The sequence below is a fragment of the Labeo rohita genome, chromosome 25 (genome assembly GCF_022985175.1).
Source record: "Labeo rohita strain BAU-BD-2019 chromosome 25, IGBB_LRoh.1.0, whole genome shotgun sequence".
Lineage (NCBI taxonomy): Eukaryota > Metazoa > Chordata > Actinopteri > Cypriniformes > Cyprinidae > Labeo > Labeo rohita.
This window is the reverse complement of record NC_066893.1, coordinates 13,861,598-13,879,324: the sequence shown is the minus strand read 5'-3', so window position 1 is coordinate 13,879,324 and position 17,727 is coordinate 13,861,598. Positions and strand designations below refer to the sequence as shown.

At 33.6% G+C, this 17,727-nt stretch overlaps 1 protein-coding gene and 1 long non-coding RNA gene across 6 annotated transcripts in view; both read left to right on the top strand.

Annotated features, from left to right (window-relative positions):
- The window catches only part of ppip5k1b (diphosphoinositol pentakisphosphate kinase 1b), a 64,948-nt gene extending 48,746 nt beyond the window's left edge, over positions 1–16,202 (top strand). For all 4 annotated transcript variants that reach the window (XM_051099188.1, XM_051099187.1, XM_051099186.1 and 1 more), the window contains 3 exons: positions 11,028–11,165; positions 11,854–11,964; positions 14,289–16,202. In XM_051099188.1, the coding sequence (XP_050955145.1) occupies positions 11,028–11,165; positions 11,854–11,964; positions 14,289–14,383 (344 nt within the window). In that variant the 3' untranslated portion in view covers positions 14,384–16,202. The remainder of the gene's footprint in view (positions 1–11,027; positions 11,166–11,853; positions 11,965–14,288) is intronic.
- Positions 16,203–17,387: 1,185 nt separating this feature from the next.
- LOC127157103 (uncharacterized) overlaps positions 17,388–17,727 on the top strand; it is a 78,144-nt gene continuing 77,804 nt past the window's right edge. For both annotated transcript variants that reach the window (XR_007825827.1, XR_007825826.1), the window contains exon 1: positions 17,388–17,511. This is a non-coding gene — a long non-coding RNA (uncharacterized LOC127157103). The remainder of the gene's footprint in view (positions 17,512–17,727) is intronic.

Genomic DNA, 17,727 nt, shown 5'->3' with positions numbered 1-17,727 from the left:
GTTTTTACCTTTGTAATGGCATTTTTCTAACTTTATAAAAGTATCTTTTAAGTCAGTTTTTTTTTTTATATATATATATATATATATATATATGTTTTTAAGCTTTTTAAATTTTGTAAATAATACAACAGATTAAGAACAAGTAGAATAAGAATAAGCTACCAATCAAATTAAATCAGTATTAACAAAATTAATTTGTACTACAGACGTGGCACAGAAGAACACAAAAGTGGCTATTTTCATATGTTTAATGAGGCTCAGAGATGGCGTGAGTGCAATCAAATTCATAAATTCATGTTTTAAATCTAAAATTTTGAATATAGAAATATTAAATGATTTAAATAACTGAAACGATACTAAACTAAAATGATCAGCAGTTGGCGGTAAGTCATTGATTTAATTGCTGAATCATTCATTCATTTGATTCATTTGAATGGCTGATTCATCCAGAAATAAAACAAGTGACTCTCTTTATGAATGGAGAAATTGAATCATTGACTCACTAGATTCGTTTAAAAACGTACGTTCATTCATAAATGAAACGCATAAATGTTTGAATGGAGATGTGAAGAGGCTCAGTAATGACTTGTTTCAAACTATTTTTGACGATGAAATCAGGCAAAAGTGTTATAGTCAGACAATTAAATCACTAAATATGAATTAAATCGATATCTCATTTACAAACTCCCTTAAAAATCATTAACTGCTGTCACTCATCTTAGTTCATTGCAATCTCACAAAGTTCCATTATAATCAATAAAGCTTTCTACACTGCACAGTGTATCTCTTATTTACAATCTCTCTACACTGTTTATGAATAGATTTGTCAGATTTGGCTGTGATACATTACTCAACACTTAGAAACCTTTGAAGCTCCCCTCAGCGGAAACATAAATATGCTGATCGGGTCAGTCGGACAGAGCCCTGTCCATTTTCAAAATGCAATAAATCATGCATATGCAATAAAATGAGTGCCTCATCTTTTTATTCTCCTCACTTAAATGATTAGATTTCGGTGGTTTATGTTTCTTCCCCACTGCAGACAACACCACAGGTTTATCAATGCCGTCAAAATTATTCTTTTTTTTTTTTGTTTGTTTGTTGATCACAAAGTACAAAGTAGATGAGGAAAACTAGGATGCGGGGTGTGTTCAGAGCGCAGCCTTTACTGTTTACAATGCGTGGAATGGTGCGCTGTGATTGGTTGAGCGGATGTAATGCCTTCTGCAGAGAAGGGACACTGGCGTTTGTCGTGGTTTGGAAAGAGAGGGAGAAAACATGACAGAATAACGCGGCGGATATCACATTTTGTGTAAAATTAAAAATGGACTTTTCAATACAGACCAGATACAATACTGATTTTGGCAGGAACTCGCACTTTGGAACCAAACTCTTCAAATATTATTCCCCAAAAATACAATTTATTATGAATCCTTCATATTCTTTGTGTCCCTATTTCGTTGACTACACACATACTGATCATTTTATGAGCATTTTACCGTTTCTTTTGAGAAAAACCATCGTCATATCGAATACAAACAGAAAGATCTTCTCAACAGCCAAAAATCAAAATAAAAGTTTAACTTGAAGAAACTGTAACAGAAATATTTTTCTCAATGTAATACTACTACTACTACTTGTAATAAAATTATTAAAACATTGCTTTTTGTAAGAAATATTTTCCAGAAATATGTAAATACACAATATTTCTGAAAAAATAAATGAAATAAAATAATATATATATATTTTTAAATAAAATCAGTAAATTAGAGATGCTTTTGATTTTATTAAAATTTAATGAAGCCATTGAAATAGAATCCAGAAAATTAATGGAAAACACAGAATTTGAGAAAAAAAAAAAGTGAATTTGAGAAAAAATAAAATGTATTTCATAGGGACTTAAAAATGTTATTTTTGTTGGACTTTTAAATTGCTGTTAAATTGTGTACATTTCATGATTTCAATTATTTAGACATGTTTTTTAGATTATTATTTTTCTAGAGTCTAGAAAAATTAAAATGGTAAAAACGGAATTTGGGAAAAAATAAAATCGGTTTTGGGGGAAAAAAAATCCCAGATTTCATAGGGCCCTAGGTTATTATAGTTAACTAAAACTTAAACTGTAACAAGAGTTAAAACCATAAAAACAAAGTCGTTGCTTGGAATAAAATAAAATATTAAAAAAAGCTTTTTATTTTAGATAGTTGCCATGGTGTTTTATTTTAATATGATTTACTGGAATAACTACAACTAAAACTTAAATAAAAAAGTGTTTATAAACAGAAACTGCTAAAATGGCTAAAAACACAACAAAATTACTAAAACTTGAACTAAAAGTAAAATAAAAATCGAGATTATTTTGATTCAAAATAATAAAAACTGTAATAGTATCTCAGTGATACTAAAGTAATACTACAGTCGTTTTATTTAATGTTTAAAAAAAACATTTTAATATTAGATGCACTTTTGCTTCTCAAGTAAATGTGTCATTTTTTCAGGATATATATATATATATATTTTTTTTTTTTTTTTAATAAAAAATAATACAACAAAAAAATACATGTACAATTTTCTTTACAGCTTTCAAATAGATTTACTGTAATATTGTGCAGTTTGCACTTTGCATGATGGTCATAGATGCTAATGGGATAAGGGTTAACATTTGTTTTCACCTGATTGATTATCTTAATTGTAAAGAAATTTTTGAAAATTGTGTTTTTCAGTTTAACAAATGTATGTATGTATGTATGCAGGGCATTATATTTGCATGATCTTATTGATTCTTTCTTATTGTTTGTCTTGTCAAGAAGAAACTGAAATTTAAGTGTCAAAGCTTCATTTAGTATTTCCTCAGTGTTTGACTGTTTTTGGTCTTACGTTTTTAGACTTCTGAGAGACGGTTAAGATGATCATTATATTACATTCACAGGTTTGCTCATGAAGCTAGTCTGTTGCTGAGGGACTGAACCCTTATAAAATGATGCAAATGTTCAGGCTTTTTCGAATGTGGGCGTCTCAGTAGGGATTCGAGTTCAGACGGCTTTCGTTGAGGTTGAAGTGTTTTTCTCCATGCAGTATCGCAGTGAAGTGTTGTAATGATCAAACTCTGCTTATTTCGTTTGACAGTTCAACACTGCTTGAGGGACACTCATTTCTGCCACGAGTCTAAAAACCCTTCAGACAGGCTAAACATGTGTTTTCTATCAACATGTGTCATTTTTCCAGCTATTAAGCAGATTTGTCAAGACAGAGGAAGATTCCCTATCTCTTTTTCCACTGAAATGGCATTAGCAGTGCATCAGGGCCAGGTTTTACGCTGTGATAATTTATAGTAGAATTGCAGGCTTTAATAATGATGCAGTTGAACTTGTTGACCTACTGTTGAAAAACCATTTCCAAATCCGATTTAAAGTGAGAAAAATGTCAGGCCAGCACATTTAAGCCACAAATCCTAAAATCTTAAGGAGGGGAAAAGTACAGTACAGATCAAGTTAATAAAAGTTAAACACAATCAGTTGCAGCCTGCTATTTTATTGGAAAATAAAGCAAAATTAAATTTTTAATTATCTTTTTAAATATCAAATGATCTCTTTTGCCCTGTTGATGTTAGTAATTTTATTTATTAATTTTTGTAGTTATTATTAATTATTTTAATTTAAAATCAGTACCATGTCTTATTTTATTTATTATTAATTTTAGCATTTATGTACTTACTGTTTTATAATTATTATTAATTGTAGTAATTTGACATCAGTAGCATTTTGCACAGTTGATATCAATTATTTATTATTAATTTTGTAATTTTATTTAATTACTGTTTGTATAATTATGATCAATTATTGCAGTTATACATCGGTAGCATGCTGCACTTCTGATGTCTGGTATTAAATTAATTTTGTAACTTAAGTAATTTAGTAATTATTGTTTATTTAATTATTTTTATTATTTAATTATTATTAATTATTTAGTTATTTAGTAATTTAGTTGTAGTAATAATAATTTTAATTATTATCTTTTTTTTTTTTTTTTTTTTGGCCTGCTTTGATACATCTAGGTCTGTCAGACAATTAATCGGGTTAATTGTCATCCAAATCAAAGTTTGTTTACATACTGTATGTGTGTGTGTACTGTGAATATTTATATGTATATATTTGTATTTGTATTAGCGCTGGGCCACGATTAATCATGATTAATCGCATCCAAAATACGTTTTTTTGGGTGCTTAATAGAACTATCAAATGATTAATCGCAGTTACTTGCATCCAAAATAAACGTACATAAACAAAAATATTTTTTATATAAATCTAATATAATTATTTTTTAATATATACATATATGTATCTGTGTGTGTATACATAATAAATACACAGTACACCCACATAGTATGTAAACATAACCTCTAATTTTGGATATTCTGTATTATATTGCATTTGTTGAATATTATATTATATATTATGTACTTAATAGCTTTTCTTTTGGATGCAATTAATTGCGATTAATCACGAATAATCATTGCTCAGCACTAATTTGTATAAAATTTAGATTATATATAAATATTTTGCATACAAATCTAACATTTTTCTTAAATATATACATGCGTGTGTGTATTTATATATACATAATAAATATACAGAGTACACACACATAGTATGTAAACATAACCTTTTATTTTGGATATTATGTATCATATTACATCTATTGTATTATATATTATGTACATAAAAGCTTTTATTTTGGATGTGATTATTTGCGATTAATCATGATTAATCGTTGCCCAGCACTAGTTTGTATATAATTTAGATGTATATAAATGTAAATATTTCATATATAAATCTATCATATTTTTCTTTGATTATATACATGAATGTGTGTGTATTTACATACGCTTAATAAATATACACAGTACACACACATATAGTATAGTATGTTGTCATAAACTCTTATTTTTGATGCGATTAATCATGATTAATCTTTGCCCAGCGCTAGTTTGTATATAATTTAGATTATATGTAAATGTAAATATTTTGTATATAATTCTAACATATTTTTATTTAACACATACATGTATGTGTGTGTATTTATATGTACATAAAAAATATGCACAGTACACACACATATAATATAGTGTGTTATCATAAACTTTTATTTTTGATGCGATTAATTGTGATTAATCATGATTAATCGTTGCCCAGCCCTAAAATTTAGATCTCACATAAATATTTTATATATAAATCAAACATGTTTTTCCTTAATATATAAATGTGTGTGTAATGATAATGTACATAAAAAAAATAAACACAGTACACACATACAGTATAGTATGTAAACATAAACTTTTATTTTGGATGCGATTAATCGCGGTTAATCGTTTGACAGCCCTACTTTATGTGGTATTATAAGTATGCTCTTTAAAAATGTGTTGCGTATAACAGATGCGCATGAAAAAATTGCTTCAGTGCTAGATTATTACTGCTTGTCACAGCTGACTTTGTATGAATGACTCACTATGTTATGAAACTTAAACAGGAGTGTTTGCATGCCTGTGAAACCTAATCTATTCAAATGTTTAATTCATATATATATATATATATAGCATAAACTGAACATTTGTTGATAATGCAAAGTGCTTTGCTCAGTCTTTATGCTCTGTTTGGAGAGTTTGCTGCTTATAGGGACTCTAATTGCACTCTCAAAATAGTTGTAGGTCCTGACAAAACAAAAAACATTAATTTGAGCTCATTAATTGTATGTTGCTGAGTCACTCTGGCAAAAACATCTCAGCAGGGGTTGAAGCAGTGGATCCTTATTGCTGTGTGCTGCAGTGGCCTCTCCTCCTCCTCCTCCTCCTCCTCCTCCTCCATCTCTGTCATCCCTTTGTTCCCCCTCAACCTGCAGTGTTTAGTTCCCTCCTGAATCCCGACGATTTCTCTTCCCTACGGCCCACACCATCCCTCCTCCATCTCTGCCACATCTTTGCTTACCTCATCCCTCTCCCTCCTGTCCTCCTACTCACCCTCCTCTTCCTCCTGTTACTGTTTTCCTTCTGATGCTCAGTGGGTTTGAATTATTCTGCCTATGAATCTGACTCCCCATCCTTAATAATTAACTAATCAATTAACAAACAAAAACAACTGTGACATTTTATGATTTTATTTATATTTATATAAATTTTATATATTTTATGTGTTTATTTTATGATTTTATGGCAGTGAATGGCTGTTGAGATTTTCAACTCCAATAAAGTGCATCTATCCATCATGAAAAGTACTCCACATGGCTCCAAAGGGTTAATAAAGTGATTTTAGACATTTTATAAAGTTTAAATATGGATATTGTTCTTACACATGCATCAGTTCACTTCAGAATGCCTTTTTTAACCCACCAGAGCTGTGTGGAGTACTAGTTATGATGGATGAATGCACTTTAGTGGACTTCAAAATATCAACAGCCGTTCACTACCATTTCTTTTCCTCTGTCTTCCCGGAATTCCTTTCCCTGGATGTTTGTTATGCTTCTCTGTTGCTAATTTTCTCCTCTTGCATCCATTCAGTCCTTTTTGTCCTCCTTTCATCATTCTCTCTCTTCCGTAGAGCTCTTAGATGAGCTGTTAGCTGAGCTCTCTGTTCACCCTGCTCTTCTCCACCACCTACACCACTGCTCCTACCACCTCCGCCTGCTCCGTGCTGGCCAGAAACCCCCAGAATGCCTCTCTGGTCAGCCCCCTTGTCACTCGCTCAGTCCTTCCCTTGCTTTGTCTTATTATCTCATTTTTGATGTATATGTGCAACAAAGTGTGTGATGCTTCATCTTATGTCAAAGTGTTACAGTATCCGCTCTGCTGTTTTATCTGACTTCTTGCTTTTCTTCACTCTGTGGCCTTTCTTTCTGCTGTATAACATTTCATAACCTCTCTTCCTCTTTTCTTAACGCATGCCTGTACATATGGCTTGGTGAATGTGAAGACAGCTTGTTTATGTTGACGTCTGTATAGAGTAAGTATAATGCTCTTGCAGCTTTTTATATGTATATTACTTGAGTCACTTGATTGTTTGAAATTTTACCATTTTCCAAGGCAGAAAAATGACAATTAGGCTCAAGAGGCCTGTAGTTACATTTACAGTTGAGGTCAAAAGTTTACATACACCTTGCAGAATCTGCAAAATGTTAATTATTTTACCAAATTAAGAGGAATCACACAAAATGCATGTTATTTTTTTATTTAGTACTGACCTGAATAAGATATTTCACATAAAAAATGTTTACATATAGTCCACAAAGGGAAAATAATAGTTGATTTTATAAAAATGACCCTGTTCAAAAGTTTACATACACTTGATTCTTAATACTGTGTTGTTACCTGAATGATCCACAGCTGTGTTTTTTTTTTTTTTTTTTTTTTTTTGTTTAGTGATAGTTGTTTATGAGTCCCTTGTTTGTCCTGAACAGTTAAACTGCCTGCTGTTCTTCAGAAAAATCCTTCAGGTCCCACAAATTCTTTGGTTTTTCAGCATTTTTGTGTATTTGAACCCTGACTGTATGATTTTGAGGTCTATCTTTTCACACTGCCGACAACTGAGGGACTTGTATGCAACTATTACAGAAGGTTCAAACGCTCACTGATGCCTCAGAAGGAAAAAACGCACATCCAAAAAAATTTTGTATTTGAAGGTCAGGGTAAATTTAACTTATTTTGTCTTCTGGGGAACATGCAACTATCTTCTGTAGCTTCTGAAGAGCATTATTAAATGAAAAAAATGATATTTAGGCAAAATAAGAAAAATGTACACATCCTCATTCCGTTTAAAAGTTTACACCCTGGGCTCTTAATGCATTGTTTTTACTTCTGAAGCATCAGTGAGGGTTTGAATCTTCTGTCATAGTTGTTTATGAGTCTCTCAGTTGTCCTCAGTCTGAAAAGATGGATCTCAAAATCATACTGTCATTGTTGGAAAGGGTTCAAATACACAGAAATGATGAAAAACCAAATAATCTGTGGAACCTAAAGGATTTTTCTGAAGAACAGTGGGCAGTTTAACTGTTCAGGACAAACAAGGGACTCATGAACAACTATCCCTAAACAAAAAACAAAAAAACAGCTGTGGATCATTCAGGAAACAACACAGTATTAAGAATCAAGTGTATGTAAACTTTTAAACTGGGTCATTTTTATAAATTCAGCTATTATTTTCTCTTGTGGACTATATGTAAACGTCTTTTATGTGAAACGTCTTATTCAGGTCAGTACTAAATAAAAAAATAACATGCATTTTGTATGATCCCTCTTCTTTTGGTAAAATAATTATAATTTTGCAGAACTTTTGACTTCAACTGTATTTTCCCACCATTATTAAGTGTTCTCATGCTTTGTGCCCTAATACCCCATTAACCATGGTGAAATTAATGTAACGATCAAATCTGTGACCCAAGTGGCATATTGCTTTTATGAATCTGTAAAAAACAAATTTTATTTCATAATGATGTTTAATATAAAATTTTGTTTATTAATCCATCTAATTACCTGAGGGTTGTTTTCTCCAAGGAGGCAAGGGAGGCATTGTCTCCTCAAAATATAGGATGAGAAAAAAAATTGTAGTGCAAAATGAAACGATACCAATATTACAAATCTAACATTATAAAGTGTATAAATCACTTGTTTGTTTTTAAAGAAACTTTGTCTAACAGCAACGCCAGCAGGTAAAGTTACAACAGAAGTCCACGTCTCTCTCGCCTTCTCTGAGCCCATTGAGTTTCAACAGACCACCTAAGTGGTCTGTGCGGTGAGTTTGGTGAGGGGTAATTAAGAATGAATGGGGGAAAGTCACAGTTCAGCTGTGATTGGTTCATGCGATAAATCCCTCCTCTTGTGTTTGTGGGCGTTCCACGTTTGCAAATCAGTCTGAATAAACAATATAATACCGGTATGGGAAGTAAACGTAAAAAAGTAAACAAACAACTTATACATATTTAGATATAACCACTTTGTTACGTCAAAATAAGGCTTAAAATGGCATGAAAACACTTTGTAGTAAGTTATCAGTGAATCATTGTCTTCTTGTTGGTCTGGATTTAACTTTTTTTTTTTTTTTTTTTTTTTTTTTAAATATATATTGTGTGTAGATGTTGCCATATGGTGTGTACAAACTGCATGACTAGATTTGCCATGCAAAACAAAGCGGCTTGGCACACTTTATTTGAGTAGAGTTAAAGAAGTCCACTTCCAGAACAAAAATTGACAGATAATGTACTCACCCCTTGTCATCCAAGATGTTCATGTCTTTCTTTCTTCAGTCGTAAAGATATTATGTTTTTTGTGGAAAATCTCTCCATGACTTCTATGGTGCCCCAAGTTTGAACTTCCAAAATGCAGATTAAACGCAGCTTCAAAGGGCTCTAAACAATCCCAGCCAAGGAAGAACGGTCTTATCTAGTAAAACAATTGGTTATTTTCATAAAAATAATACAATTTATATACTTTTTAAGGTCAAATGCTCATCCTGTCTTACTCTCCCTGAACTGTTTTTTTCTGGTTTATGACAGTTAGGGTATATCGAAAAATTCCCATCTCATGTTTTCCTTCAACTTCAAAATCATCCTAAATCACTGTTTTACCTCTTTTATTAAGGGTGTTTGATCTGCATGTTCCCTTTGCATAGACTGGGTTGGTACTTCTGCAGCGATGTGGGATGATTTTGAAATGCTTTTTGAAGTTGAGAGAGAAAATATGATTGGAGTTTTTTGACATACCCTAACTGTCTTGAACCAGAATACACAGAGTACAGGGAGAGAAAGACAAGACAAGTGTTTAAGATTAAAAAGTATTTAAATTGTATTTTTTAAATGAAAATAACCGATCGTTTTGCTAGATAAGACCCTTCTCAGCTAGGATCGTTTACAACCGCATTTGGGATCGTTTGAAGCCGCATTTAAACTGCATTTTGGAAGTTTAAAATCGGGGCACCATATCCGTCCATTATATGGAGAAAAATCCTGAAATGTTTTCCTCAAAAAACAGAATTTCTTTACGGCTGAAGAAAGAAAGACATGAACATCTTGGATGACAAGTGGGTGAGTACATTAATTGTACATTTTTATTCTGTGTTATGTGAATAACGTCACCCAAACTGTACTGTATGCTGTTATTGCAGTCATGAAACACAAAATGATTTGTTCATAAATCTAATTCGTTCACAGACTCTCCTCACTAACTGAACGACCTGCTTGCAGAAGTTCTCAAGATACGTGAGGTCATATAGTTCAATCTGATTACCAACTGTTGTAAAGGACAGATAACTAGAACTACAGTGCGCCCCGCTTAAGAGATAAAGAAAGCTTTATAACAATATGCAAATCTTTCATATAAAGTGCTGAATTAAACTGCCTTTGAGTAACGAAGTTAGCTTTTTTCCTCATAATTAAACTGGGAGAGTGCACCACTTCCATTTACACATTCTTCTCTCTCATCATTTAGTTCCATTACTGCTAACCTAAACACATTAGCAAACGAAGAAGTAATTAAATCCATTTCAATATACTAGGGACATTAAAGTGTGTTTCTCCACTTGTTTTTTCAAATGACAGTTTCTCTAATCTTTTTATTGGTTAGTTAAACATGTAAAGCTCCTAATTGGTTTATTAGTCTGCAGCAGTCCGCCCTAATTCTCTTGGCGTTAAACTGATAATGCCTTGCAAACAAGATGCGAAACACTTTGTTAGTGGACCAAAGATCTAGAACTTGCTCATTTTCATCAAATTAATTGCAAAGATGCTACTGTGTCACAAGCCAACGTGGTACAATGCAATTTCAGTAGCGTCATGGTGCATCTTTGAGATTTTAGGGTGCTAAACACAATTCTGCATACCTAGTGTCTAAACGGTGTTGGGAGGTGGCCATACAGTGCTTGTTGGTCACAAGAGGTTGGCTTCATGTTGTGTGTTTAATGTACAAGAGATCAAAGACTTTTCATGGGATTTCTGTAATGATGGCTGCCACTGAAAGACTTTGTGTTTTAAACCATGTGTTGATGCAGGGTTTGAAGGTTGCTCCTTGGTGCCGTCCATCTATCCACTGGAGACACTGCACAACTCGCTGTCCCTCAAGCAGGTAGATGAGTTCCTCACAACGTTGTGCAAGAACGGGAGTGAGACCCAATTCAAGAGGCTCAAATGTAAGTGGACGGATACTTGTACATTCATTATTACACTTGATTGTCATGTAATCAAATTTATGAGGATGTTGATCAGATTTGCATCAAATTAGAATTATTAACACTGAACTGACACTAAATGCTGATGTATCGCTATTAACCACTTAAAGGGATAGTTTGCCCAAAAATTAAAATTCTGTCATTAATTACTCACCCTCATGTCGTTCCAAACCTGTAAGACTTTCATCTTTGGAACACAAATTAAGATATTTTAATTGAAATCCAAAAGCTTTCTGACCCTGCATAGACAGAAACTGACATGTTCATCATTAAAATATTCCATGTGACATCAGTGGTTCAACCGCAATGTTATGAAGCTACGAGAAAACTTTTTGCGCTCAAAGAAAACAAAAATAACTTTATTCAACAATTTCTTCTCTTCCGTGTCAGTCTCCGATGTGCATTTGTGACTGTACCATGACACGTTTTAACAATGTTCTTACCACCTTTCTGGGTCGTTTGATCATTTCAGTTGCTGTCTATGCAGGGTCAGACAGCTCTCAGATATCGTGTGTGTGTGTGTGTGTGTGTATATATATATATATATATATATATATATATATATATATATATATATATATATATATATATATATATATATATATATATATATATATATATATATATTTTTTTTTTTTTTTCTCTTTAGCCCTGTCTGCCATGTTTGAGACACACTCCCAGCCATCCATTGATGTTGATAATCAGGAGACGCCGATATCAACCCCAGTCCGGAACCAACCAACTGCACAGTCTCTCTGGAGTGAGTATACTTCACTTTACCATGATATATGTGACCCTGGACAACAAAACCATTCATAAGTAGCACAGGTAGCAATAGCCAACTATTTGTGGCCAACTATTTTGGCTATTTGTAGCAATAGCCAACAATACATTGTATGTTGATGCTACGAATTAGTGATGGGTCGTTCTTGAACAATTCTTTCGTTTTGAACAAATCTTTAATGTGACTCGGGAAGAACGAGTCACATCCTGTTAGGTTTTGTACTGGAATTAGTTCACGTGTTTCGAGTCTTCAGGTTTTTTGAGTCGTTCGTTCATCTTATGGGGATGTCACGTGATGAACGAACGACTCAAACCCAAAAACTTGTCAGATAAGAGGTGAGGTGAGCAAATCATAGACTAAAGACCCAAGTAAACACTGAATTAATCTTTTCTGTTTCTTATAGCATTATAGTTTTGTCTTGTTTGTAGTGTGATCAACTTTTGTGTAAGGGATGTGTTAGGGAAGTAACATTTGAATTATATTTTGCTAAAATGAACGACATGACTCAAAAAAGATTCATTAATTTTGCTGAACGAGACTCAAAGGTCCGAGTCGGTAAAATGATCCGAACTTCCCATCACTACTATGAATCACGTGTAAGTTCATCGTCTGTGTATTGAATATGGCGAAAAACTCCATCTTATTTTCTCCTACAACTTGAGAGGAGGACATTGTTGTACCTTTTTGTTTGTAAACAGCGTTAACAAACTTACTTGCACTTTCTTAGTCTTTGCGCTTTCGCTTTGTAAACACTGGGTCTGTAGTTCCACCTATGTTCTGCATGACCTTCTTTCAACTTAATTCAATAGTACGTAGCATCGTGAACACACATCCCAGAGCCTGTGCTACATGAACTTTTGTGCTTAAAAAGTATACAAAATTTTATTTGTATATGGAAAAAATGACATTGTTTCGCTAGATAAGACCCTTCTTCCTCGGCTGGGATCATTTAGAGCCCTTTGAAGCTGCATTTAAACTACATTTTGGAAGTTCAAAATCGGGGGGCATCAATGAAGTCCATTATATGGAGAAAAATCCTGAAATGTTTTCCTCAAAAACCATAATTTCTTTACGACTGAAGACAGAAAGACATGAACATTTTGGATGACAAGGTGGGGAGTAAATTATTTGTGAATTATTGTTCTGGAAGTGGACTTCTCCTTCAAGTAAGAGCCAGGGAGTGAAAACGTTTGAACGGAATGGAGATTTTTCTTTACATTTTTCTTATTTTGCCTAAATGTCATATTTTTCTTCAGAGGCTACGGAAGATACTTACATGTTTCCCAGAAGACAAAATAAGTTAAATTTAGCCTGATTTTCAAATTCAAAAAGTTTTCACCCCCCAGTTCTTAATGCATGTTTTTTTGTTTTTTTTTTGAGGGCGCTTTAAATGTTCACTCTTACTGGACAAGACATGAAACCTCATATTTGGTGCAAAATTTAGTTAGGTTCATTCTAGTTTTTAGCTCCACCATTTAGATGATTACTGTTGGCTTTTAATGCTGTGCAGTTTCCCCGGAGAGTTTAGTGATTTATGTTCAGTCTGTGGCTTTAGAAGCAGCTTTCAGTAAAATCTAGGTTGCGTTAGTCACAGTGTTGTCTGCCTCTTTGCAACCCATTTACTATAATATTGTTTGAAAAAGTGGGGCCAGGAACATGCTGGAAGACAAAACTCTCTTTCATATTAATAGTGTAATTGTGCTGTTTTTGGTTATGTAACATAAGTTCAGTGAGGCTCTTTATGTAGGACAATACAGCAGGATGTCCGTTATATAAATGCGGTCATGTAAAATGATTCATGAATCAAATACTAATAATCTGCCAACAAGTTCTGTTTTGGCTAACTTTATTATGTTTTAAAGATTAATCTCAAGTGCTGCGATTGACTGTGTAAGCGGTACAAATTGGAATTGTGCAAATGATAAACGCCTGTCATTGGTTACTCAGTTAGTGATGCCCCATCCAAAATCACACCACTGGTTGAGCCAGTTTTGCCAGTGTTTCCACAACAATATTAAGCAGCACAACTGTGTGATATAATAATGTTTCTTAAGAACAAAATTAGCATATTAGAATGATTTCTGAAGGATCATGTGACACTGAAGACTGGAGTAATAATCCTGAAAATTCAGCTTTGCATCACAGGAATAAATTGGATTTAACAATATATGAAAATAGAAAACCGTTGTTTTAAATCACAACAATATTTAACACTATTCCTATTTTTACTGACCAAATAAATAGTTAAAGAATTCTTGAAAGACAAGGAGCTTTAACTCTGTGTGTGTTTGTGTGTGCAGATGCCAGCAGCCCTCCCAGTACCGTATCCAGTGCCGGTCCTTCGTCTCCATCTGTAGCAGAGCCCTCATCCAACTTCAGATTCAACAGCGAGTAGACATCTTAAAGACATTTTTGCTCTTAAATCAATTTTACAGTATCTGTTTAAAGAATTGAGGTTAAGATTGATACGGTCCTAGTATCGACTTGGAAGCTGCTAATATTATACAATCTGCACTTCTGCCTAAACAATACAGAGCCTCTTTGGCTGAGATTCAGCTGATAGTTTGATCTGTCAGCAAATACAGCTCTGAAACCAGTAATTAGCTCTTCCGCTGTACTTCTGAGCTCCGGTGGAGTAAGATGGTAATTATGATCCCAGAATCAGTGGCAGAGAGACAGAGACATCACAGACAATAGTAATTGTCTGTGCATCTTCCTTTGTCACCCTAAAGAGTAATGCAACTCGAATACTCAAAGAAGCACATAGACCAATAAGACCACCAAAAAAAAAAAATCATTCAGATCCAGTTGCCTAATTTTAATTTTACCACTATTTTTTTTCAGTTTGTGTATATTAGAATTATTTTATGATTTTTTTTTTTTTAGATGTTTGATTTCTTTTTTGATCACATGATTTCTTTTTAGATTTAAATGAAAATGCTGTATTTTTATTGTTATATGAAATGCAAAATGTATTGTTTGAGAATGATTGATTAAAGCAATAGTGCACTCCAAAATGAATATTCGGTTATAATTTACTCACCCTCATGTTGTTCCAAACTCGTATGGGTTTATTTTTATCTGTTAAACACACAAGATATTTTGGAGAATGTGGGTAACCACACAGCTGACTGTTAGTTCACCCCAAAATGAAAATTCTGTCTTTAATTATTCACTCTCATGCTGTTCCATGCCCGTTAGACTTTCGTTTATTTTCAGAACACAAATTAAGATATTTTTGTTGAAATCTGAGAGATTTCTGACCCTGCATAGACAGCAACTCAACTGACACATTCAAGGCTCAAAACATCATTAAAATAGTCCATGTGACATTAGTGGTTCAACCTTTGTTAAATAATGTTATTTTTGTTTTCTTTAAGCACATAACATATTCTTGTAGCTTTGTAAAAGTATGTTTGAACCCATTTTAACAATGTCTTTACAAACTTTTTGAGCCTTGAACATGTCAGTTGCATGTTTATGCAGGGTCAAAAAGCTCTCAGATTTCAATAAAAACATCTTCATTTTTGATCCGAAGTTGAACGAAGGTCTTACAGGTTTGGAACAACACAAGGGTGAGAAATTAATGACAGAATTTTCATTTTTGGTTGAACTATCCCTTTGAATAGTATTTTTTTTTTCCAAACTATGGAAGCGAATGGCTGCCGTCAAATGTTTGGTTACCCACATTCTTCCAAATATTTAATTGTGTGTTCAACGAATGAAACTCATACAGGTTTGGAACAACTTGAAACTGAGTAAACAGAATTTGTATTTTTTGGGTGACCTATCGACTTAAAGGATCAGTTCACTTCCAGAACAAGAATTTACAGATATTGTTCTCAACCCCTTGTCATCCAAAATGTTCATGTCTTTCTTTCAAGAGTAAAGAAATTATGTTTTTTGAGGAAAACATTTAGGATTTTTCTCCATGTACTGGACTTTGATTTTGAACATCCAAAATGCAGTTTAAATGCAGCTTTAAAGGGCTCTAAGCTGACGAGGAAGGGTCTTAACTAGTGAAACGATTGGTTATTTTCCAAAAAAAATAATTTATATACCTTTTAACCTCAAACGCTCAAAAAACTCCAATCTCATTTTCTCCTCTAACTTTAAAAGCATCCTACGTCGCTGCAGAAGTACCGACCCATTGTTTACAAAGTTAACATGCAAAGATCAAACACCCTTTACCAAAAAAAAAAAAAGAGGTAAAACAGTGATGTAGGGCGATTTTAAAGGAGGAGAAAATGAGATGGGAGTTTTTAGACATACCCTAACTGTCATGACCAGAAAAACAGTTCAGGCGAGACAAGACGAGTGTTTGAGGTTAAAAAGTATATAAATTGTAATTTGTTGTTTGTTTATTTTTAAGAAAATAATCAATCGTTTCACTAGATAAGACCCTTTGAAGCTGCATTTCAAACAAATTTTGGACGTCCAATATTGGGGCACCATTGAAGTCCAGTATATGAAAAAAATCCTGAAATGTTTTCCTCAAAAAACATAATTTCTTTACGACTGAAGAAAGAAAGACATGAACATCTTGGTTTTTGGTTCTTGGTTCTGGAAGTGAACTACTCCTTTAAGAATGAGCTGCAATAGACCTTTTCAAGAATGTTCAGCTGTTTGCAATCTGCTGTTGTTTACTCTGTAAAGTTTAAAGTATATTTAATTTTAGAGACGTGTATTACTTAATAAAATTGCTTTAAAATGTCTTTGTGGTATTTTTATGAATGAAAGGCGCAGCTTCAAAGTGTACCAAACCACTGTGACTTATACCTGGCACGATTTGTTGTTCTCTCCGACCTAATTGAGGTTTTGAAATTCAATCTGTGGTGTGAGAGTCTCAAAGAGTGTGATGCAAAACAATAATGATGACTCATGCTTTGCCCTCAGCTGTGCTGCTGTGTTGCTATAGTGACGGATTCTCATCCGCTTATTGACTTCAACTGAATGAGTGACTGCGAACGCGCCCGCGTTCCCGTGTGTGAGTGAACACAGCGAGTCATCACAGGCAACCTGCGAGCTACAGATGAAGTCATACTGTGCTCTGGTAGCTCATTTTCATTCATGTGGGGACAAATATGCCAAATGTCCAGCGGATGTTTTCCCACAGGGACCCGGTGGAGTGGAAAAATGAAATATTATACAGACTTGGGTCTTTGAAGTGAATGATATTGCGCATATTCGCTTAGCCTAGTTTGAATTGCATAGTAGCTGCATAATTTATTTCGCAATTTATGCGCGATATAAATTCTGACAGGTTACCGAGAGGATTAATCAAATTGAAAAGACAATATCATAATTTGCTCCCACCTCTCTGCCCTAAAATCGCTCCTGCTGGTAATATAAAAGACATCGTCATAGCAACCAGGAGGCCAGTACTCCGAGACGGTGAGCTGGCGTATTAAGAAGTGTGTCATCGGCCGGTGCTAAGAGACTAAGAGGCTAACAACCACTTTATCTCCTGCCAGAAGATTTTGGAAGCGGTGTGGGTTGCTGTGGACGCTCAATTAGTATGAGGTAATGTAAGTGTAAAAGGAGAGGAGGAGAAACTGTTCAAAGGACTGTTCTGGGTTCAGACGTCTGTGACAAGTAACACCACAGATTTACTCAGAAAAAAACACAAGATTCTGCTCTCATATGGTTAAAGGAAGAAATATTAATATTAATTTCGGAGTGTTTAAACTTTAAAAGCGTTAACGCTTACGTTAATGATATAATTCATGTTTTTGAATT